General features: G+C 45.7%; 1 protein-coding gene across 6 annotated transcripts; it reads left to right on the top strand.

The window, feature by feature from the left end:
* The first annotated feature begins 1,279 nt into the window (after positions 1-1,279).
* Positions 1,280-16,613, top strand: Gal3st1 (galactose-3-O-sulfotransferase 1). 6 transcript variants are annotated; one of them, XM_047561543.1, is made up of 3 exons: positions 1,280-1,446; positions 14,151-14,293; positions 15,189-16,613. In XM_047561543.1, the coding sequence occupies exons 2-3, from the start codon at positions 14,160-14,162 to the stop codon at positions 16,330-16,332; spliced, it is 1,278 nt and encodes a 425-aa protein (XP_047417499.1). In that variant the 5' UTR covers positions 1,280-1,446; positions 14,151-14,159; the 3' UTR covers positions 16,333-16,613. The 6 variants fall into 6 exon arrangements, with proteins under 6 accessions (XP_047417499.1, XP_047417498.1, XP_047417497.1 ...); XM_047561542.1 differs by having other exon boundaries at positions 1,446-1,540; positions 15,192-16,613; XM_047561541.1 differs by having other exon boundaries at positions 1,446-1,540.
* The last annotated feature ends 8,735 nt before the right edge of the window (positions 16,614-25,348 follow it).

The following is a 25,348-nucleotide window of genomic DNA, read 5'->3' as shown; positions in this document are numbered from 1 at the left end:
GGTGGACTGATTGTTATCAGGAGCAGGAGCTGGGTTGGGGAAGGGTTGGTTTGGAACTGGGCTTCACCCTTCCAAGATCTAGGCGCCTGAGGTCTTAATCTTCTGCCTATGGTGTGCTGGCTCTATAGGGGGTTCTGGGGGTAGTGGCTGCAGACCCAACATTTGCAGGGGAAGAAAACTTGGCAGGCTCTGGCTTGGGGAAGAAGAGAACCCAAGGCCTACATTGGCTGGACCTCACTGGGTGTGGAAGTTGAGGGCTATGTCTCATGCCCACTCTGGCATGCCCATGGCAGCAGGGGTGTGGTGATAGGTGCCTCCAGAGACAGAGGGTCAAGACTTCTGGAGCTAGAGTCTGCAACTCCAGGGGTTGACTAAGGCCTGTTTGGGTGCATTTGCATCCCAGCGCTAAAAGGTCGAGGGCAGGCCCAATGGAAAAATGCCTAGCAGTCATGCTGATGTGGAATTTTCCCCATTCCAGAGTTACCCAGAAATGGCGGGGGCAGTGGGACTTTGATGTGGCCCATGCTGTACTGGGTTCTGTACTGCCCACAGTGGAGCCAAGAATTCCTGGTTCTGGTTCTTGGTTCTGGCCAGGCAGTAGTCCCTATCTGTGGTCCCGCTCTCCTGGGATGAGGAAAGCCTGGGCCCAGAAAGGGAGATGGTTCCTAGATGGGGCACCCACATTCTGCTTGCCCATGTATCAACCCTGATGGGTACCCTGGAGAGGAGGGGGTCTGCTAAGACCTCCAAGCTTAGGACCCTGTTGGAGCTATTCCTTGACTAAGCTCTCCTCAGATATCCTGCCTTCTCTTTCCCGCCCCTGCTTCCATGGGTGCCAAAAAATGTGTCCCCAACTTGAAAAATCTGAGAGCTCATGTTCCCAGTAAAAGTTAAGCAACTACTCCAGCAACTTCCTTTTGCCTCCTTTTTCCCAGAGTTCGGGTCCCCCTCCCCAGCACCACTATCAAGCCCCAGGCATCCTAGAGTCCCCTCCAGGGCTGGGGGCTCGGCTGAGCCAAAGGATCTGCGGAAGGACAATGGTCCCGTTGGCATGTCGGATACAAACGGGCCTTGTTGGTCTGGCGGCGGGGGCGCGCGGCTGAGCCTCCGCACGCTGAATGCGGCTTCTGTGCGTCCGGGGCTGGTGCACAGGGGCCGGGACCCAGAGGGAGGGGGCCCGTGCCTGGGGCACCCATTGGCGGAAGCGCCAGGGGCCGGGCCAAGCCAGCGGCAGCACCTGGCCCGGAGCGGGAGCGGGAGCAGGCGCGGCGGCCGCGGCGCCGGCGGCGGCGGCGGCGGCGGCGGCGGCGGCGGCGGGGCGGGAGCATGGAGCAGGCCTTGCGGAGAGCAGGGCCCCGGCAGGTGCGCCCCGCCGCCCAGTGAGCGCCCGGGCTGCACGGCCGGGGCCGAGCCAGACACGCTGAGTCCTAGGAGGACGGGGACAAGGTACGTCCCAGGGTCCAGCACCCACCGCCAGCTAGCGCCCTGCCTCAGTCTACTCCCTGAGGACTCTGCCCATGCTACTCCAGTTGCCAAAATGGTACTGCGTGCGCGCCCAGGGGTATAAGATTGCCGCATCACCGCTCTAGCAGCTGGATGCACTGACTGGGGCCAGGAAGGGTGCAGGTTGGTGCTAGCCTTGCCCTTGGTTTTTTCCCCCCATGGCCCCCAGTCCCTGAAGGTGGGGTGGGTGGGGCTGGAGAAGGCTGGCTGCTGGCGCTGGACAGGAGCTAATTCTGTTAATGATTAATTTTCTTGGGTACAGTGGCCCGAACCCTAGTGGAGGAGGGGCAGGGATCTCCCCTCTCCCCCCACCAAACCTCCCCAGAAGCGGGCTGTCAGAGTAAGGGCTGGGGTCATGGTAAGGGGAAAAACCCCTCTGCCCTGTTATGGTGCCCCTGAGTGGGCAAGGCCACCAAGTAGAGGCTTGTCAGGTGGAACAAACCGTGGTGTTCACCAGGGGCCCCATACAAAATCCCAGGATACCTGTTTTCTGGTTCAGTGCCCCAAAAGGGGCCTGGCTTAGCCAACTCATTCCTGCCAGGCCAGCGCTTTGGTAACAACACAGAACATGACTGATCTCTTCCTAAGGGGAATGCTCCTTCCCCGCTGCTTAGATCAGGAGAGGTGATGGGCAAACATCTGGCTGCTGTAACCCACTCCAGAGGGAGGAAGGGAGAGAGAGAGGGCATAGGCCTGACACCTGATCTCCAGGGCTGCCATGGTGACAAGTATCATGGAAATCCTCAAGAGGAGAGAGGTGTGGAGGAAGGTCCAATCAGGAGAATCCAACCTCTTTCTCTACTGAGGGGATGACCTGAGGCCCAGAGAGGGTGAGGCTTGTCTAGGGCCACACAGGAAGGACAGGAGGTCAGGCCTGGGCCAGAGCAGCCCCTAAGCATTGCTACTTATCTCCATTATGCACAGGGTGAATTAAGGCTCAGGGAAATAAAGTGACTTGTCCAAGGTCTCACAGTTCACAGGTAGCCAAGTTGACTCCAAGTCACAGGAGTCTTACCTAGGCCCCCACCTCAGGACCCCAGCCCTATCTGGGACCCCTCTGTCCCACTGGGTTTCTAGCCTCTTTGATCTGTCTGGGCTGCCCCAAACCCCCAGCTCAAGACCCCTCCCCCTCCTGGCTCCCAGCTCTGCCTGACACTCGGGGTGGGCAGGCTGTTACCCTGGGAGCAGAGACAACAGAGCCCTGTTCCCAGCTGCCACCTCTGGCTGCTTCGTTCCCTCTTCTCAGGCATGACTCTGCCTGAAGGAAACTCCATGTGGACAAAATATTTGCTTCCCCTTAATGGGGAAGCAAATTTGCATCCGTTTTCCTTAATGGGGTTTATGTCCTCTTGTCACCCCAAAAGGGAGGAGTGTGTCCTCTATAGCCCCTCCCACTAGACACTAAAGGGCTGGATGTGCCACCCAGTGAAGGAGGCAATCATTAACCTGGGAGAATGATGCACAAATGGAGGAATTCTGGACCTGCCTGCAGGCTTGTGAAGGGCTCCCTGTTTCACTTTGACTGAGTGAGGAATATGAACAACTCCTTTTAGGAGCCCTACACCACTCCAGACAGGGCAGGGCTGGTTGCAGCAGAGGTGCCCCTGAGGGTCACCAGACGGGACCTCCGGAATCACCAGGTGAGGAGTAATGGGAAGAAATACACCCAGAGGGCACCTGCTTTCCCACATGCCAGTTCCAGGGCAGAGATAAGGTCCCCAGTGGTGCCCTGACTTGCAGTGGAACCTAGGTTGAGTCTTATCCAAAACTGTGCCTCAGTTTTGTCAGATGTGGAATATGAGGGTCGGGCAGCTTGGATATGGAACATGGGAAATATGGGTCCTTAGACAGAGAGGGTAACTTTCCAGGTGTCTGCACTGACAGGTCCTGCTTTCCCTGTTAGATGAATCTAGAAGGAGGAGCATGGTAGTAAGCAAACATGCTAATATCGTATGCCAGGCACCATGCAAAGGGCTCTGCATGCCTCACATCATTGGATCCTCCCAGCAAGCCTGTGAGAACATGTATGTACTTCCACTCTTTAGAAATCTGAAGCTCAAAAAGAAGTCACTCACCTGAGGTCACACAGCTGGGGAATGGTGGAGTCAGGATGCATAATCAGGGTATCTCAAAGAATCCAGGAGTGGAGAGGTGGGTGAGCATATCCACCTTTCAGCATCTTTTGTAAAACCTTCCTACTCTTACATTATCTTTATACAAATAAGCGCATCACCTTTAAAAGATAATTTCAGGCCTGTTACCAAAGTACAGAGAATGAGATTACCAACTCCTACATACTCACCCCTGGTTCCTCAGTATTTTTGGAGCTAATAAAGAAGTGACTGACTTCTTGTTGAATCTATGGTTTGCTGTTTTGGCTTGACTCAGATCTGCTATCAGGAAGGGTGATGATTTTTGCCTGAACAAGAGCTATGGACTTGCTCCTAGTTCTGGCTTTGCTGTTTAGCCCCTCCACAAGTTACTGAGCCTCAGTTTCCTTACCTGTGGTGCCAGCAGACAACACTTGTTAAATTCATGGGTGTGTGTGGCTGCCCTTTGAAACAGCAGATTGGTGACCCTATAAGATTAAAAGGTGCCTTCTGAATCATCAAAGAACATTGCCCTCTCTCAGCAGCCAAGCCTAGTCCCAATTGGCATCCACACCTATACCCAAAGGGGCAGTGGAGCAGGAGCAAGATTCCAAGACTGACATTTTGGAGGTGGTCTTATGAGCCAGTGAATGCCCTCGTGGGTAGTTCTCCTCAACTCTGTTCCAGCACCCACTCCAGAGGGATTGGGCAAGAAAGCTTCCTGATCCTCACAAGTCATTCCTGGAGGGAGGCCCATTCTCTCTCAGCTATACCTTTAGCTGCACAGCAGGTACTTTCCAGCTCTGTACCTGCTCCTCACCTAGGACACAGAGGTTCAGAGAGGGCAGCCTGCTTGCCTTAGACACACAGTGAGGTGGGACATTAACTCAGACTAGCCACTTTTCCCTGCTCCTCCAGCCAGCCTGGGGTTTTTCAAAATGGAAATATCTTTTTTTTTGCGGTGCTAGGAATCGAACCCAGGGCCTTGTGCTTGCAAGGCAAGCACTCTACCGACTGAGCTATCTCCCCCAGCCCTTGGAAATATCTTTTTTCCCCACTGAAGTAATACAGGTTCCTTTGTGTAAAAGAAAAAAAAAAAGTGTGTGTGTGTGTGTGTTTGTGTGTGTGTGTGTGTGTGTGTGTGTGTGTGAGAGAGAGAGAGAGAGAGAGAGAGAAAGAGAGAGATTTTTTTTTCTGCAACAGGGAATCAAATCCAGGACCTCACATATGTGAGGCAAGCACTCTACCACTGAGTTACAATCCCAGCCCTTTTAATTTTATTTTGAGACAGGGTCTCTAAGTTGCCCCAACTGGCCTTGAACTTGAGATTCTCGTGCCTCAGCCTCCACTTAGCTGAGATTACAGGCATGTACCACCATGCCTAACTTACACATTTTGATTATAGAATCAAAATTTGTTACTGAAAATAAATGGTCCTGCTCTCCTGGGAAATACAACTTCTCTTTGGTAATTTTTTCAGACTCTTTTACAAAGTACAAATGTGTAGCTTTGCTCTATATGAGTAAGTTCATTCTGTCCACTGCATAATCAAGCTGAATATTAGGCAACTTTTTTTAACCTCTCTAAGCCTCAGTTTCCTAGTCTACAAAATTGATATAAAGACCTTACAAGCTTTGGAGGATCTATAACTAATACTTCAGTGACCATTTTTGTGTGTCCATCTTCAGATCTCTTGTCAGACTTTCTTCAAAGATATTTCCACAGGAAGGATTGCTGGGCCTGAGAATGGTCACCATTAGAACACATAATAGTTGCTTCAAATAAGTGCTCTTTTCTGATTTCATTTTTTTTCTTTTGCAATGCTGGATATTGAATCCAGGGCCTTGTGTGTGTTAGGCAAGTGCTCTACCAATGAGCCCCTCCCACACCCCCAACCCCGCTCTCTTTTTTGTTCCACTTTTAAAGCTTCCTCCCCTGTCCCCATGGGATTCCTCTCCAGCTACAGGGAACAGCCCTGGGACACCCTTACCCCACTACCTTCTCTGCCAGTACTCTGTTTCTCTCTGTGCATTTGAGTCAATGGCATAGATGAATGGTTCACAGACCCAGCAGGGCTGCTGAATGTGATGCAGCCAATGGCTTTGGAGGCCCTAGCTGCCATCTTTCTCTCCCTGGGAGAATTTTCCTATCTTGCTCCTGTAAGTGCAGGTTTCCTATCCTTCCTCCCTATCCCTGGTGACTCCATCTACTCCTGTGGCCTCAGGTTCCATCTCTGTGCCAGTGGCCCCCAACCTGCCTCCTTCAAGACCTCCTTCATGTGCTCCAGGCAGGGGATCCCACTGCTTGCTGGACAGCCTATGGATATCCCACATAGACTCAATATTACCTAATGGAAGCTGACGTGCCTGCCCTACCTTCATACTAAATTTGCCTCTTTCTCACCTCCCCAGTTCAGGGCCTCACTCCAGTCAACCAGTCATCCCAAAAGGGACCCTCCTTCTCCATGCCTAGGCACCCAGCAAATGCTGTCTATATCATGGCTTACAGATGCTGCCTGGTTCATCCCCACCTCCCCCTTGGTTCAGGTCATCTCACAGTTGGACAGCTGTAACAATTTACCATCAAGGTCTGTCTGTTTCTCTCCTTCCTTCCCCACCCCTACTACTCATTTTTTACCTAATAGTCCTGTGGGAATCCCATCTCCTCACCCCTCTGCTGAAGACCTTTCCAGTGTTCCCCATCACCTACAGGATCAGGCTATACATTTGGCATGCTTCTCGAGGTCTGTCCATCCCTCTTGCCTCTGCCCTCTTTTTTGGCTATGCCTCTAAGTCTCCCCTGCCCACCCCATCTCATACAGACACTCCAGCCAGGCTGAACAATAGTTTCTCAATTGCCTTGACCCTTTGCACATGCTTTTCTTTCTGCTGGTTTATTCCAGAATAACAGGCACATTAGTTAATAACAGGAACTACTATCACAGAAAAATCCTAAGTTCCAAAAGGCTTAACATAAAGGCAGCTTAGTTTCCATTTTCTTGCAATCCAGTGGGTGTTTGGTGGACAGTTATGCAGAGACCTAGTCTCCTCCCATCTCATGGCTCCACCCACTTCCACATCCTTAAAGATCACCCCATTGATTGGGCAAAGGGAAAGTGGAACACAGAGGAGTTCTGCTCACTTAACCTCATCAGTGTCATTCTGTTCATATTTCATCAGCCAGAATTCAGTCACATAAAGACTGACTGTAGCAGGGTTGGGGTTGTGGCTCAGTGGTAGAGTACTTGCCTAGCATGTGTGAGGCACTGGGTTTTTGATTCTTAGCACTGCATATAAATAAATGAATAAAAATAAAGGTTGATCAACATCCAAAAAATATTAAAAAAAAAAAAAGACACTGACTGCAAAGGATGGGAAGTGTAATCTAACCATGTAACCATGGAGAAATGGGAACTGCCTTTGGAAATTGGAGAACACACAGCAGCAGCTTCTGCCACCAGAGCCCCCTCACAGGCAAAGTCTCCCTCCCTGATACCACCCCTTCCCTTGGCTGGATCATGTGTCTTTTCTGTGCTGCAGCAAGCCCCAGTCAGTTTCCTCCATCGCAGGTTATCTTGCTCCTCTGTCTCCCTCTAGCACTATGAGCACTAGACTGTCTGCACTGTGTCCTGTGTACCCTAGTGCTGGAATCTATAGACAGAAAAAAATGTAAGAAGGTGAGGACCACATCCTTAATGGTTGTGACCATTAAGATGGAACTCTTTTCATCACCTTCTTTATATTCTGTGTTTCCTGAATTTTGTTCAGCGATCTTGTACTGCAATTATCATTTGAAAAAAATTTTTTTTGGTAGAGGGAGAATGAACCAAAGATGGTATCACTAATACTTCTAGAAGAGACCCCCTCCTGGCAGGAAGGAGGGGGGCACAATTCTGTCATCAAGCCTCCCCACTCTGGAAATGTCGGCTTCATTGGGTCTTTACTTGCCTCCCACCCTGGGCACCATCTCACTTGCTGCTGGAGACCCTGAGTGCCACTCCTTCACCTCTGCCCCATAGAGTGGGGATGATAGCCAAAGTCCTCAGCTAGGAATCTGAGGGTGCAGACATGATGCATGGGAAGTAACAAGCACAGGAATGGACACTGTTTGGTTCAGAGCCCACATTCATAAGCCACAGTCACTGCTGTTCGATGCCAGCTCTGCTCTGCTTCACCCCCATAAAGCTGTCTTCAAACCAGCTCATTCTAATTTCCAATGGGCATTAGAAAAAAAAAATAAAACAACTCCAAAGCATGTCCCAAGCCTGATTCTAGCACTTAGAAAAATTATAATTCTCAGCCTGGCCTATAGCAGGTTTAGCTCTGTTGTTTTGTGGGTGCTTGGGGCTTTTCTCAGGTTGGATGGGGTTTTCAGAAAAGAGGGGTTCAGAGCAAGTGTCAGATGCCTGCTGCTCCCTGGGAGGAGCCCGCAGTTGCTTAACCTCTGAGAGTGCTCAGTGAGGATGAATAACTGTCACAACAATTAAGATTATTAACTGATAGTGATCCCTGGGTCTCTAGAGCCTGTAGCCTGGACCAGGATGAGGCTCTGGGTATCAGTGCTGAAGGGGAGATGGAAGAGGCTTTCTAGGCACAAGGGGTCCCTTTGTCCAGGGACAAAGCCAAGATACCACAGACCTGAACCTAAGATTCCAGTGTGGGGATGAGCCCAAGAGTCCCAGGCTTTAGCGTTGGTGTCCCTGGAATTGCCTCTTAGACCTACTGAGGCCCTAGGAAGGATCAGCTTCTGCAGTTAGCCCCAATCCTGCAAAGTTGGTCCAGGTTCTCCATGTGTCCCCAGACCTCATGCGCAATAGGCAGGAGCTGCCCAGCATGGATCCCCTATCCTCTCTGATGAAGGAGCTAGGGATCAGAGAATGAGATCTCTCCAGACTCATCCTCCAAGCTTTGGTCAGACACTGACTTCTGGAAGTCCTCCATGCCCAGTTAGTTGCTCACTCATCAGGGCTCCCGTAGATTTGGAATGATCCTTGGTCCCTAGGTGTGCCTCAGCCCCTTTAAGTCCTGGATCTTGGCAGGTCTTCTGGACTCTACTGTGTGATTGCCATCTCTCTGAGGCTTGGTTTCTTCACCTGGGGAGTGACTGATGGAGGTGCTTGGTGCTTGGGGCAGCTGTGAGACTTAAATGAGGTGTAGTGTGTGGATCAATTAGCATCCTGTCTCCCTGTCCCTCCCTCTGCCTTCAGACTTCTCGTTCGCTCTCTGCAGGGCTCTGCGGTTGCTGTGTCCTTGGCCCAAGGACATCTGGAACTTTGCTGAGCCCTTCCATAAAGGAACTGCCTGGTTGTCCGGATCCAGGGAGAGGTGGAGGACTGCCCAGGGCTGTTTAGCAGGGTGTGGGGGGCAGAAGGCCAGGGCACCACCTGCAGGGTACTGGGATATGCCACTTGCTATCCCCAGGGAGGGAACTCATAAATATTCACACCCACCGGAGCAGGAGGGAGCCAGCCAGGCTGCTGCTGGGTGTCATTGGAGCATTCTTGTCTCCTGGTGACTGCAGAGGCAGCCCCGAAGTTGGATGTGGCTCAGGCTGGGAGAGGAAAGGGCAGCCAGTCACAACTGGAGGTGAGTGTATCCCCTCTGCACTCACACCAGAGCCTGCTTGGTGGCGATGCCCTAGGCCAGGTCTACCTTCCTGAGCTTGGTTTCTCTGTGTTTTAGATGTGAGGATAAGCCCTATTTTTTCTTCGTTTCCTGAGGGGTCTTAGCTGAATGGTCCTAGCTGAATGGGAGGATGCCTGGGCCTGGCCTGCTGTCACTCACCTGCACTGATGGAGGCCAGTGTGACTGGGGTAATCAATCCACAAGGGCAAGGATAGATTGAAGTGGAGACTGGCAAGGGGATTGTGTCCTGTTTACCTGGGTTTGTCACCACTGTGGGCAGTGGAGGCAGAAGACCCAGGTTCCAATTCTATCTCTGCTATACTGTGCTGTGTGACCTTGAGGTTGTCCCTGCTCTTTTAGAAACCTGACTTCCCTGCCTCTCTGTCTTCTGGCTTAGAGATCATGAAACTTATGCTGCACTGAGATTGTCCTTGAACTTGGGACCTTGGAATTGGGGCCATAGCTGCCCACAAGCCTCCATCTTGAGTCAGTGGGCACACACCTTGATGGAGCCAGGAGTGGGACCTGGGAGGGTAATAATAATGATAACAATGGTGGCAGGCCATGCACAGCAAGTGTTTGCTCTGCATCCACTCTGCGCTGGGTTTGTTCCTTGTGGAGTGCAGAGGATCTGTACATCACCCAGTGATGAAAGGGAAGTTGGTACTATCATTTAGGAGGAAAATTTGAGACCCAGAGAGGGACACAAACTTGCCTAGGGCACACAGTAAGAAAACAACAGATGGAATTTAAAACCAGAACCTGGCCTTGAGTTACTGTCTCCATAGGGTTCTTGTGTGTGGCTCTCAAATGCCTAGCTTTCACATGTGCTCTTGTGCACACGTGACCCTCACTAGTATGACTTCCATGTTTAGCTTTCACTCTTGGGAGTTTTTACATACATTCGGCTTATATGCAGGCTCTGACCTGTTTGTCTGTTTCACACGTGAACTATTTCCTATGTGGCTCTCAATAAGGCGTTGGCTGCTTGGACCATGGTCTCATCTACACTCTGGACCAGGGCTACATGACCCCGCCACATTTTCCTCTGAGGTTTATGGTGGTGGTGGGGGGGGGTCATTCATCAAACATTTACCAGGTGCCAAGCCCAGGAAGCACAGGAATGAGTCACTGTCAGGCTTGTTTATCCCCTCTGGGGACAGAAGGGATATCTCCTCTGCACACCCAGGCATTTGAACCAAGACTACACCTTGGCAAATAGTGATGATAATAGCTAATTATCATCACTATTAAAAATTAATATGTATCCATCACCTCCTGAGTATATGCATCCTCTCTTTAGAATCTCACAGACTCAGGACTATTCCCCCTCAAGTCAGCCTTCTGGCTGCCAGCCCACCCCTCCCTGGACCTCAGTTTACCCAGAGGCACTGCCTGTGATCACAAAGAGTCTTGTTTGCCCTGATCTTGCTGTTGTGTGTTCACTGTACACATGAGGAGACTGAGGCTCAGAGATAGTGAGCTTTGTGTCCAAATTCACAGGCAGAAAGAGAATGACTAGCCTTGGACATTCAGGTGGCCAACACAGGAACACCAGCCATCAGGGCCCCTTTCCCTGCTCTGTTCATTCTGGATGCTGGCTCAACCCACAGAAACTAGACCCTGTTGTGTTCCTGGGACAGAACTTCCCCTATGCCTGTGGTGGAATTGCTGCCATGAAAATCCTTTCTTCTTTCCTTCCTTCTTTCCCTCATTCCCTCTTTCCCTCCTGTGGGCAAGGAAGCTGCATGCTGGTGATCCACAGACCTGGACTTGAATTCGTGCCATGCCCCTGCCATGATGAGTGACCCTTAGCAAGTTAGGTCACCTCTGTAGCCTCGGTTTTCTCATCTGCAAAATGGGGCTGAGAGCGAGTAAAGTGGCACCTGTTGAGTGGTAGCTGAATGGAGACAGTTAGATGCTCTGAAGAAGGCCCTGCCCCAGGCCTGGCTGGTAGCAGAGGCTCAAAAGTGGAATCAGAGGGCGAAATGGCCAAGGATGCAGCAGCTGGCAGGGCCCAAGCCAGGCAGGGACCTGGTGAGGTTTGAGGAAGTAAAAATGGGAAAATGTAGGAATAAGTGAATCAGTGATGAAGGGGTGGGGCCAAGTGGAACCTGATTGGCAGTTCAGGAAGGCTGGTCTGCCCCCTGCTGCTTGGTCTCCTGTCTAGACCTCCACCATTTCAGTTTACCAGAGTTCCGGAAAGTACCCTGGTGAGTGGGGCTGCTGAGGCAGGGTGGGCCCTCAGAATATAGACAGGGTGAGCCACAGAATCCTAATTCCTTCACATTTTAAAGCCATAGAAACTGAGGCTCAGGGCTCAGTTCTGAGCCAGAGTGTAAGGCTCTGGCCTGACTTAGGGCTCTGCCCTGCTTTCTGCTGCAGCCCTGGGAAGCAGGAGGCTGATAGGGACACTTGAGGCTTGGGGCAAGTTTGTGCTTTGTGGGCAGTCTAGTGGGCACTCCTTGTCCAGGGATGGCAGCAGACCTTCAGGGGTTCAGGAGAGATTCAGCTTGACTGACCCATCTCAGGAAGTCTCCCAAGGGCACAGCCAGGTGGCTCCCACCTCACACATGAGAAACAAAATCCAAGGAGGTCCCTGGCTTGTCTGAAATCACAGCACTGAATTGAAATAGGCCTGAAGGGTTGGGCCTGAGGTTGGCACCTCTCCTCCTAGGACCCCTCCTGGCAGGTTCACCCCACCTTGCAAGCTTCGTGATTTATTATTTAAATTAATAGCTGAGTGCAATGTATTACCTTTTTGGAATTACAAGGTAATACATTGCTCCTTTAAAGAATGCAACTGCTGAAAAATGCATAATTTAGAAAAATATTCCCATATATACTCTCCCCCAGTTATGCAGAGGACAGCACTGCTTAAATGTAGAATTCAGGTTGAACATTTCTAATCCAAAAATCTGAAATCCAAAATGCTCGCAAATCTGAAACTTTTGGAGTGCCAACATGATTCCACAAGTGGAAAATTCCACACCTGGCCTCATGTGATGGGCCACAGCTAAAACACAGGGACACTAAAAATATTGTATAAAATTATCTTTAGGGTATGGGCATAAGTGAATTTCATGTTTAGATTTGGGTTTTATTCCCAGAATATCTCATTTTATAAAAGCAAATATATTCTGTAATAAAAAAAAATCTGAAATTCAGAACACTTCTGGTTCCAAACATTTTAGGTAAGGGATACTCAACTTGTACTGCCCTCCAATTACTTTCTTCTGGGTCTTCATGTATTTTTACATATTATATAGAGAGAATATGAAGGGACGATTGACGTACATATTATTCTAGAACTTTCTTTTTTCCACACAAACAGATCATGATGTGTTTTTAGCTACATCTTGTTTTCTGTTGTTGTTTTGTTTTTCAAACATCTGCAGATGACTATTTCTATGAGTGGGCCTTGATTTATGTAATGGTTCCTTGCTAATAATCACTGAGGTTGTTTCTAATTTTTTCCTGTTTCTGACCAAGCAGCTGTGAATACCCTTTCACATGCAACTTTGCACATTTGCCCAAGTGTTTCCATAGAACAATGAGAAGTCAGAGAGCTTGCACCTTTGTCCTTTGACATCCCTGTCCTCCAACACTCCCCCTCACCCTCGCCCAACACCCTGTCTACCTTGCAGAGTGAACAGGATGTCATGAGGGAGGTCAGATTCCCTCTTGTAGTACAGTTTCTTTCTTTGCAAATTGCTTCTTCACGTTCTTTCTGGTGAGGAGCTATTTCTAAATGATGAACCAAGGACTCAGAGATTGGTGCCGCCTGGTGGGTGGGCCTGGAGGACCTCTTCTCCAGGAGGAGTCTGTGGGTACCTTGGGTAACTTTTCCAGGGAGTCGTGTATGGGCTCCTACCCAGGTGGGCTCTTCTATCTTCTGCCCCCAGGGACAGTGGTGATGAACCATGCTTGTGATCATGGGACAGCACCAGTTACCTCTGGTGGCCTCAGGGGCTCAAGAGCTTGAAATGGAATGAGAGTTGAAAGTTTTAGGCCCTGGCTTTGCTGCTAAGGGATGGTGGAAAGTCCCCACCCCCAAGCTCTCTCCTCCTAGAGAGATGTTTCAGTCTTCTGTGAATAAGGTTGCCACATTCAGACCAAACCTCCCTCTAAACAAACAACAAAACCCCACAACATTGTTAAAATTGTAGATTGAATAATTTTTAGTGTAAGTATATTCCATGTAATATTTGGGACATACTTACACAACTAAAATATTTTATTCATTGATTACCTGAAATGAACATTTCACTGGGCAACCCTCCCTTTGGGCCGTCAAAGAGAAGGTGCGTATGTGGGCAGAGGTCTGTATAATTGTGTGAACTGAGCCTTCTTCTTTCCAGCTGTGAGCCTCCGTTTCTTTATCTGCCTCCCCTATAGATCCCAGAAGTGCAGGGACTGGTGAGAAGAGAGCAGAAGCCTTAGGCCCTTCTTGGGCAACTTTGAGGGTGGTGCAGGGAACACGTAGGGGCTGGCTTGCCCCTCTAAAAAGTAAAGGATACTCGCCCCCAGAGAGCTCCTGGCTTTTCTGTAGACAGCCCAACCCAGGCCTAGGGACACAGAACACTGAACAAGGATCTTCTTTTCCTTTTTACTTAGAAAAGTATTTCATTATGAAGCCCAAAAAGGTCTAAAAATGAGATAATGAACACTTGTGTCCTCAACAAGCAGCTTAAAACTTAAAACAGAACCATGAGGCAGAAACTTCTCCCTGCCTGGTTTCTCCACCTTTCTTTGAGTTGACTTCCCCTCTCTGTCTGTCTCCATGTGTGTTTCTCTCTGTCCCTATCTGGACCCTGCAGGGGGGTCACAGTGCTGGTAAAGGCAGGTCCTTGCTGCCAGGCCCAGGCAGCCATAGGTGCTCCTTGGGGCCAGCCTCCTGATGCTTGTTTTCACTCTCTGCTGCCCCCTACAGGTGTCTGAGATGCCGCCCACGCTACAGAAGAAGCGCTGGGAGTCCATGGCCAAGGGGCTGGTTCTGGGAGCTCTCTTCACCAGCTTCCTGCTGCTGCTGTACTCTTATGCTGTGCCCCCGCTGCACACTGGCCTGACCTCCACGTGAGTGGCCTAGTTGATCACCCAGAGGTGGGGGTATAGAGGGACTACTCCCCTATAGGGAGGCCCTGTAATTACCTTACCACAGCACCTGCCTGAATGATTGAAGCTACATCCTGGGCAGACATCCTGTACTCTGTATCACGCTCTGCCAGACAGAAACCCCACCACTGAGGGCAGAACTCACCATGTAATCCTGGCCTCCATGTGCTCATCTGTGAAGTGGGGAGAACAGCAGAGCTTGTCTCATGGAGTGGGAGAATCACATAACACCATCTATGTCCAGGGCATGGATTATATTATCTGAGGCTCCAGCAGAGCCACAGGGGAGGGTGTGACTTGTCTAAGAGCACTCAGCTGGCACAGGGCCTGGATTCAAACTCCTGTGTGACCCTAGGCCTGGCTCCTAACCATCCAGCAATCCTGATGGGCAGATGGGTGCAGTGGACAGGTAGAGCTCCTCATGGGGATGCTCAGCACAGATCTGGCACCGCCTGTACCTTTAGTTGTGCGTATTAAGTTGAAATGGAGGAAATTGTCAATAACTGACCATACTAAAGGACAATTTCATGTGGTCCAACCTAATAACTATTTTACAATAAACATGACACTGGCCATGAATGAGACAAGAGCCTTTGTGCCTCATCTCACTTCAACCGCACACTCACATCACAAGTAGGGCCTGTTGTTTTCCCCATTTTACATATGAGGAAACTGAGGCCAGAGAGGCCAAATCACTGGCTCAAGCATCCAGCCTGGACTCAGGCCCATCTGTGTCCTCATCTCAGTCCCCCTGCCACCACTGTCGTCAACAAACCCATGTTTAGGCACCAGGACCCAGGGTTCTGAGTCCCAAGACCTCAGCCCTCTGACACTCTTCCTACCTCTCTGTCCCTAGCAGAACCCCTGAGGCCATAGCACCCTGCTCCCCAGTCCCTGGTGAGTCAGAGGGGGTGACTCTGGCCAATGGCTCATCTGGAGGTTGCCAGCCACAGCGCAACATCGTGTTCATGAAGACACACAAGACGGCCAGCAGCACGCTGCTCAACATCCTGTTCCGCTTTGGCCAGAAGCATGGGCTCAAATTCGCCTTCCCCAATGGTCGCAATGACTTCGACTACCCAGCCTTCTTCACCCGGAGCCTGGTGCAGGACTACCGGCCTGGTGCCTGCTTCAACATCATCTGCAACCATATGCGCTTCCACTATGAGGAGGTGCGTGGCCTGGTGCCACCCAACGCCACTTTCATCACCGTGCTCCGGGACCCTGCCCGCCTCTTTGAGTCCTCTTTCCACTACTTTGGGCCGGTGGTGCCCCTCACGTGGAAACTCTCAAGCAGTGACAAGCTGGCCGAGTTCCTGCAGGACCCCGATCGCTACTATGACCCCAACGGCTACAACGCCCACTACCTCCGCAACTTGCTCTTCTTTGACCTGGGCTATGACAGCGGCCTGGACCCCGGCAGCCCGCGGGTGCAGGAGCACATCCTGGAGGTGGAGCGCCGCTTCCACCTGGTGCTCCTCCAGGAATACTTTGACGAGTCTCTGGTGCTGCTGAAGGACTTGCTCTGCTGGGAGCTGGAGGACGTGCTGTACTTCAAGCTCAATGCCCGTCGTGATTCGCCAGTGCCACGGCTCTCTGGGGACCTGTACCGTCGCGCCACGGCCTGGAACATGCTGGATGCCCGCCTCTACCGCCACTTCAATGCCAGCTTCTGGCGCAAAGTGGAGGCCTTTGGGCAGGAGCGCATGGCCCAAGAGGTGGCTGCCCTGCGCCGTGCCAATGAGCGCATGCGGCGTATCTGCATCGATGGCGGTCGGGCAGTGGACGCGGCCGCCATCCAGGACTCAGCCATGCAGCCCTGGCAGCCGCTGGGTTCCAAGTCCATCCTGGGTTACAACCTCAAGAAGAGCATCGGGCAGCGGCACCAACAGCTCTGCCGTCGAATGCTCACGCCCGAGATCCAGTACCTGATGGACCTTGGCGTTAACCTCTGGGTCACCAAGCTCTGGAAGTTCATTCGGGACTTTCTGCGATGGTGACATCCTGCTGACCTACGGTCCCCCAGCTTACTCACTGCAGAAGGGCTGGGCAGGGACCTGCTGATGTTGGCTTCCTTCAGCCCCTCCTGGTGCCACCCTGGACCCCAGGGTGAGGGGGGGCTCTCAAGGAGATGTAGCCAACCAGGACTGGGCCCCTGGCACACAGGGCCTAATGGGAGAGCAGTATTTGACTAATTATACTATTTTTTATTAAACCCCATCCCTCTATTTCCTGCCACCCCTTAAAGGGGAGACCTCAGAAGTAAAAGGATTTGATGTTGTGTTTTTGTTAATCAGCCTCAGTGGTGGTGACTGGAAGGGCCCTGGGGTGGGGAGACCCCAAAAGAGCACATTAGTCTGTGTGTGAAAGTGTAAGACAGCCCAATGTAGAGCAGGGACCTTATATGTATGTTATATATTGAAGCTCTATGTGGTTCAGTAGCTCCCATGACTTCTAAGACCTGGAAAAGTTTTTGTTAGTATGTGCCCGTGTGTTTGTGTACATGTGTGACTGAGCGCTGGTTATGTGCCTGACACTGGACTAAGTGCTTTGTGACATTATCTGAATTCATCTTCACCAAAACTCAGGGTCATAGGGACTGTTGGTATCTCATGCTAGAGATAAGGAAAGGGAAAATCACCTGGCCAACATCACACTGCAAGTACATGGTAGGACCAGAGCAGGGACTGGTGAGTGGAAGGTATGGACAGATCAGGAAGAGTCCAAGAGTGAGCGAGTGTGTGTGTGTGATGGGGGTAGGGTGGGGAGTGTTTCATTGGGGCAGGCCCTGGGTCCAGGCTAAGAGCTTTTTACTCTGTTTCATTAATCCTCATAATAACCTTTTTTCCACATTTTCTATTGATACACTATAGTTGTACATATTGATGAGATTTGTTGTTACATATTCATAATAATCTTCAAGCCAGGCACAGTTACTGTCCCATATTACAGATGAGAGAACTGACATTTAAATAGGGTAAGGGACTTGCCCAAGGTCACATTGCAAGAATAGCATATCCAGGACTCAAACCATCTCCCAAAGACCCCCAAATCTTTCCATCTTTGTGTCTGTTCACTCTGTCCCTAATAGTCCCTCCTCTGGCTTCCAGTTAGTACCTCTTGTCTCCACCCACACTTCCCACTTCTGCTCACCAAGGCTGCCTCACACATTTGCCCCCTCCACCCTGACATTCAGTTCAATCAATAAAAAGAAAATGATATCTACCTAATACCTATTGCACCCCTAGACCTCATCTGTTCCCAAGCAAACAACAATCAACAAGTTGGTCAGGACCCTTCTGGAACTTATGTCCCGAAGTAAAGATGACCAACAAGCAACCAAGGCATGGTCTGACGTGATTGACCAGGGTGGGGATGCTCCTGGCTCTAACTTCAGCTGATGCGACTGCCTTCTTCAGCCTCTCCAGGAGGACAGTGGCTTTTGGTGGCACAGACTCTCAGGCTTCCAACTAGGAACTGATATCCAGATCTGAATGGCAGAAGCCACAGTCAAGAAACTGTTTATTGGAAATCTATTGTGCCAGGTTTTAGACCAACTACTTACAAACCTTAGCTGAAGTATCTACAGCCTCCCTTCTATACACACCAAAGATCAGAAAGGTTAATTGACCTATCCAAAGCCACACAGCTAATTAGTGCTAAAGTCAGAACTCAAACTAACATGGGTCAGCTCTTGACCCCGTCAGAATTTGTGTTATTCTGTCTCTTGGAAATGAACTTTTGACCAAGCAGGGTAGGGAGGAGTTAGAGTTGATAATTGTCCCAGTTTTTTGAGACTGTCCTAGTTTTAGCACTAAAAGTCCCACATCCCATATTCAGTCCTAGACAACAGGGTTCCATCTCACCAGCTCCCTAAAGTCACCCTGTCTGCACCTTCATAAAGTTCCTATAAAATAATGTTCTTTGTGGCACACCTTAGTAGCCTTTATTTAAATCATATGCAGGAAAATAAGTAAAAACAAAGAACCCACAAAAGCTAAGACTATTCCTAGAAAAAGATATTACTAACCCCAAATCTATGAGAGAATTTTATTAGTCAAAGATAGATATCATTTAGTGTGTAATATGATCCTATCTTGGATTTAAAGAACTTCATAATTTTATCTCCTTAGACCCTGAAGGGCCTACAAGTACCAATAATAAAATTATTATATATTATTGCATTATTTTATTATTATTGTTATTGGCATTTCAAGACCTTTGGGGTCCAAGAAAAGTAAATCTAGCAGACAGCAGGTGCCAGGATATAAATTACTTCATAGGAACCATCTGCCTGATAGGTTCTAAGAGCATTGCAGTTATTAACTCATGAATTTATTTTTTTCACAGAGAAGCAAATTATTTATTTCTTTAAAAATAGGGCCAAAGGACGGGCAAAGAAAATTTAATATTTAAGGGCCTTCTATGTACCTGAGAAGGCACTCTACATACATTATTTATCTTTTCCAAATTTTTAAACATTTTCATTTTTCCACATTATTATTGGTGCATTATGATTATACATAAGGATAGGATTCATTGTTACATTTTCATAAATACATGAGATATGACAATTTAATTTGATCAATATTGTTGCCCAGTATTTCCCTCCCTTCTTCTCTCTCTCTGGTCCCTATTCTCTGCTCTCCTGATCTCCCTTCCATTTTGATGAAATTCCTGTGAACTTTCTTTTCCTTTTCTTTTTCTAGCTTTCACATATGAAAGAAAGCATATGGTCTTTGAGTTTTCTGAATTTGACTCATTTTGCTTAACATAATGTTCTCAAGTTCCATATATTTTCCTGCAAATGACATAATTTTATTTTTCTTTATGGCTGAAAAAAACTCCAGGTATATATGCACTACATTTTCTTTATCCATTCAACCACTGACAAACAACTAGGCTGCTTCCATAATTTGACACTTGTGAATTGTGCTGCGATAAACATGGGTATGCATGTATTGCTATAGTACTTTAATTATTTAGGATAAATACCAAGGAGTAGTGTATCTAGGTCATATGTTGGTTCTAATCCTAGTCTACTGAGGAACCTCCATACTGATTTCCATTATGATTGTACTGATTTATAATCCCACCAACAGCATAAAAATGTTCCTTCTTCTCCTTGTCTTCTCCAGCATTTATGATTGCTTATATTCTTGATGGTTTCCATGCTAACTGGAGTGAGATGAAATCTCACTGTAGTTTTGATTTGCATTTCCCTAACTGCTAAGGATATTGAAGATGTTTTCGTATATGTTTCAGCCATATGTACTTCTTCTTTTGAGAAGAGTATCATTAGTTTATTTGCCTGTTTATTAATAGGGTTATTTTAGGGGGGTTTGGGTGGTAAGTCTTTTGAATTCTTCGTATGTTCTGGATATGAATCTTCTGTCAGACAGGTAACTATCAAAGATTTTCTCCCATTCTGTAGATTCTGTCTTCACATTCATAATTGTTTCCTTTGCTGTGCAAAAGTTTTTTAATTTGGTGTCATCCCTTTTATTAATACTTGTATTATTTCCTTAATGTCCTATTGAGGAAGTTATCATGTTGGTGTGTTGACACTATGTTTTCTTCTGGGAGTTGCATAGTTTCTGGTCTAATTTCTAAGTCTAATTTCTAGGTCTTTGATCCATTTTGAGTTGACATTTGGGTAGGGTGAGAGATAAGGATTTAATCTCATTTTTCTACATACATATGGTTAACCAGTTTTCCAGGTACTATTGGTTTAAAAGGCTATCTTTTCTCCAATATATGTTTTTGACAGCTTTGTTAAGAATCAGATGACTGTATCTATGTGGATTTCTCTGTGTCTTTTGTTCCATTGCTCTATGTGTGTGGTTTTATGCCATTACTATTGTTACTATAGCTCTGTAGCATAATTTGAAGCCAGTTATTGTGATGTCTGCAGAGTTGCTTTTTTTGACTTAGGATTGCTTTGGCTCTTCTGGGTCTTTTATTCTTCCAAATGAATTTTAGGATTTTTTTTGTAGCCCTTTGAAGAATGTCATTAATATTTTCATGGGGATTGCATTGAATCTGTGTATTGCTTTTGGTAATATGACCATTTTAATAGTTTTAATTCTGCCTATCCATGAACATGAGAGGTCTTTCCATATTCTAGTGTCTTCAATCTCTTCCTTCAGTGTTCTGTAGTTTTCACTGAAGAGGTTTCTCACCTCCTTGGTTAGATTCACTCCTAGTTTTTTTTTCCTGAGGCTATTGTGAGTGGAATTATTTTCCTGATTTCTTTCTCAGCAGATTCATTATTGGCATATCATTTTTGTATGTTGATTTTGTAACCTGCTACTTTGCTGAACTTATTAGTTCCAGCAGTCTTCTGGAGGAGCTTTTTGGATCTTCTAAGTATAGGTTCATATCACCTGCAAACAGTGGTGATCGACGACTTCTTTTCCTATTTTTATTCTTTTTTTTCTTCCCTAATTGCTCTGGCTAGAATTTCTGGTACATATCAAATAGGAGTGGTGAGAGTAGACATCTTCTTGTTTAAGAAACAAGTGGACATCTATGTCTTGTTCAAGAAAATGCTTTCAGTTTTCCCCCATTCACTATGATGTCACCTTTGGGTTTATCATATATAGCCTTTATGACGTTGAGGTAAGTTTCCTTCTATCCCTAGTTTCTTCAGTGGTTTTATCATAAATGGGTGCTGAATTTTGTCAAAGGCTTTCTCTGAATCTATTGACTATGTGGGGTTTGTTCCTATTTATATTTATGTGAGGAATTACTTTTATTGATTTGCATATGTTAAACCATCCTTGCAATCCGGGAATGAAACCAACTTGATCATGATATATCTTAATATGTTTTGAATGCAATTTGCTAATATTTTAAATTTTTCCTTTTAAAAATTATTTACTGGTACCTTATAATTATAGTAATAGTGCCATGATCATAGATGCACACGACATAATTTGATCAATCTCATTCCTCTCTTCTTCTCTTGACTGATCCATTATTCTACTTATCTCCCTTCTATTATTATTGTTATTTTAATTAACACATTATAACTATATGTATATGTATGTGTATGCAGGATTCATTGTGGCATATTAATACCTAGACATGGCATAATTTGGTAGATTTAATTTGATAATATTTTTTGAGGATTTTTGCATTAAGTCAATCAGGGATAGTGGTTTATAATTTTCTTTCTTTAATGTGTCCTTACCTGGTTTTGGTATCAATGTCATACTGACTTCATAGAATGAATTGGAAGTGTTCCACCCCCTTTTTATTTCATGGACTAATTTAAGGAACATTGGCATTAGTTCTTTAAAGGTCTGGTAGAATTCATCTGAGAATCCCTGGGCTTTTCTTTACTGGAAGACTTTTTATTACTGCTTCTATCCCATTGCTTGTTATTGGTCTGTTTAGGTTTTCTACGTCCTCTTGATTCAATTTTGGCAGGTCATATGTATCTAGAAATATATCCATCTCTTCCAGAGTTTCCAATTTATTGAAGTATAAGTTTTCAAAATATTCTCTAATGATTCTCTGGACTTCTGTGATATCTGTGGTGATTTCTCCCTTTTCACTCTAATTTTTGTTAATTTGAGTCTCTCTCTCGTTAGGGTTTATCAATCTTCTTTATCTTTTCAAAGAACCAACTTTTTGTTTCATTGATCTTTTGTATTGTTTTAATTCTCAGTTTCATTGATTTTCTTCCTTTCTTCTACTGGTTTGGGGATTAGTTTGTTCTTGATTGGTTTTTGAGTGTCTTGAGGAGTATCATTAGGGTGTTAATTTGGGATCTTTCCAATTTTTTTTTTTATGTAGACACTGGTAGTTATAGTTTTATCTTAGAACCACCTTCCTTCATGGTGTCCCAGAGGTTCTGGTATTTTATCATTATTCTTACTTGATTCTAAGAATTTTTAAATTATTTCTCTCCTGATTTCTTCTATCACTCATTTATCATTCAGAAGCGCATTATTCAGTTTCCTTGGGTTTATTCCATTTCTGTGGGCTTTTAAAGTATTGATTTCTAGTTTCATTCAATTATGATCGTGTAAGATTGCAAGAAATTGTATCTTTTTTGTATTTTCTAAGAATTACTTTGTGATCTAAAATATGGTCTATTTTGGAGAAGGTTCCATGAGCAGCTGAAAGGAAAATGAATTTGACTGTTGGATGAAATATTTTATAGATGTCTATTAGATACATTTGATTTATAATATTTTATGTCTGAAGAGTTTTTACTAAGTTTATGTCTGAATGAACTATTGGTGCAAAAGGTGTGTCGAAATTACCCAGTATTGTTTATTGGAGTCTGAATTGAGTAGTATCTGTTTCTTTGCAATTAAGTGCACCAACAATTGGGGCATAAATATTTACTATCATTATGTCTTCTTGTTGGATTGTTCCCTTTGCCAATATGAAGTGACCCTCTTAGTCTCTTCTAATTAATTCTGGTATGAAGTCTGCTTTGTTGGATAAGAGAGTAGATACTCTCACTTGTTTGAGGGCTTCATTTGAGTGGTATATCAATTTACATCCTTTCACTTTGAGTCTTTGACTGTCTTTACCTGTAATGTGAATCTCTAGCAAACAATATATAGTTGAGTATTGATTTTTAATACATTCTGCCAGCCCATGTCTTTTAATTGGAGAGTTGTAACCATTTACATTTAGGGTTATTTTAGAGAAATGTTTTTTAATTCCTAACACTTTGCTTTATGTCTTTTTAAGAAAGATTTGTCCTTTCTTTTATGTGTGCATATATATATATAATATATATATTATATATATTTAGTCATAGATGGACACCATACCTTTATTTTATTCATTTATTTTTATGTGGTTCTGGGGATCAAACCCAGTGCCTCACACATGCTAGGAAAGCACTCTACCACTGAGCTATAACTCCAGCTCCCATTTAATTTTATTTCTAATATTTGATTTGGTCCTGTTTAATATTTACTTTTCTACTCTTTAAATGAGATTTGCCCATTTGTGAGCTCTGGAGTTTGTTTTTGGTTTCTTTTCTGTGTAGCATTTCTTTAAGTATCTTCTGTAGTACCAGTTTAGTAGTCATGAATTCTTTTAGTTTCTACTTAACTTGGAAGGTTTTTATTTCTTCTTCAATTCTGAAGAATAGCTTTGCTGGAAATAGCAATCTTGGTTGACAGTTTTTTCTTTCAGGGATTGGAACATATCATTCAAAACCCTCCTGGGTTTTAGAGTTTGTGCTGAGAAATCAGAATTAATTCTGATTGATTTGCCTCAAAATATGACCTTACCTTTTTCTTTTAAGGCTTTAAGAATTCAATCCTTGTTCTATAAGTTAGGCATTTTAATTATAATGTGTTGTGGAGAAGTACTTTTAAAATTTTGTCTATTTGGAGTTCTGAGTTCATGCTGTATCTGGATGTCCATCTTATTCCCAAGACTTAGAAATTTTTCTGTTATTATTTCCCTGAAGAAATTATCCATGCCATTAGCTTGCATCTTGCAACCCTCTTCAATTCAAATGCTTCTTAAATTAGATCTCTTAATGGTGTCCCAGAGTCCTGTATATTCTGGTCATGATTATTTTCTGTTCTTTGGTACTGTCTGAATGTTCAAGTTGGCCACTTTGTCTTCCAGTTTTGAGATTCTGTCCCCTGACTGGTCTACTCTATTAGGGAGACTTTCAACTGATCATTTTATTTGATTTATTGTGCCTTTCATTTCCAAGATTTCTGTTTGGTTATTTTTAGTATCTCTATTTCCTTATTGACTTTCTCAATTATATCTTGGATCTCACTTTAAAAGTCATTCTTTTGAGTTCTTAATCTGGCATTTCATCCACTTGAATATCTTTGGAGTCAGTTGTTGGTGAATTATGAACTCTAGGAAGTACCATGTTTCCTTGTTTTTTTTTTTTTCACATTTCTTGTTTGCCTATGTTAGGTTTTGTGCATCAGTTAGGATGGATTTCTCTTCTACTCTTATGTGTGGACCATTTTAGGATATAGCTTTCTCTTGACAAAGTATTCTGGGATATCAGGTTGTTGTGAGATTTTCAATATATTTACAAGTGAGTTTTGTAGTATAGTTTCCCTGTAGTATAGTTATTTGGTAACGATTAGTGTATTTTGACATAGTGTATATTTTTACCTCAGAGCTTAAGGATTCCACTTTCCCTATAGGTCTCACAAGAGTGGGGTCCTTCTTGTAGATCTGGAAACTATGTTGTATATAGCAGGATATGATGGGGTGTACCCTCTATGATTGCTCTTTTTCACTTCACAATCTATATACTCTAAAGGGTTATGGATGTGGTCTAGATTGAGACCCCTTACAGGTGTAGTGTCCAGTCTTTTTGTTAGTTCTGTTTTGTTGTAGGAGTGGATGTACATGAGTGAGACTTAAGCCCTGCCCCCAGCCATTTCTATTTGGGAGTTTGTCATTAGTTTGGGGTTTTTATCTAACCTATTCATTGTGTTAAAAATATCATTGAGGTTTGAGCATGGCTAGTTTGTGTGTGGAGCAAGGTGCATTGTCTCTTGGCTGGGTTTAGTTCAGCAGCAGAAGCTCTACCCTGTGGACTTATAGTGTTCCAGTATATTCCCAGAACCTGCTAGAATGACAGAAACATCAGCAGAGAACAATACACAGCATTAAAATAAATACTGGTGCTTACTATGACATCTACAACATGAATTACCACAAAAACAGGAATGGTGGGGTCAGCAATTATCAACAGCAATGATAATGAATAGCTGTGAACTAGATCTGGTAATAAACTATAGGTGTCAACTATGCAATCCACAGTACTAATAATTGCAACAACATGAATGGTGGGGGTAGGAATTATATAAACAAAATAGTTCTAAAAGATGGTAAAAAGCAGTTCATAAAGAGAAAAGAAAATGTGCTAGAAAGGCAAAAAGAAAGTTTAGAATGTACAAAATGTGAACAGGGAGAAATCAGAAGAGATATAGTCAATGATGGCCAAAAAGAAGGAGGAGAAAAAAATAAAAGAAATGAAGTAGGGAGAGAACAAGA

Source organism: Sciurus carolinensis, chromosome 8 (assembly GCF_902686445.1).
Source record: "Sciurus carolinensis chromosome 8, mSciCar1.2, whole genome shotgun sequence".
Lineage (NCBI taxonomy): Eukaryota > Metazoa > Chordata > Mammalia > Rodentia > Sciuridae > Sciurus > Sciurus carolinensis.
Note: the sequence above shows the minus strand (reverse complement) of the source record. Positions and strands in the feature narration are given on the sequence as shown.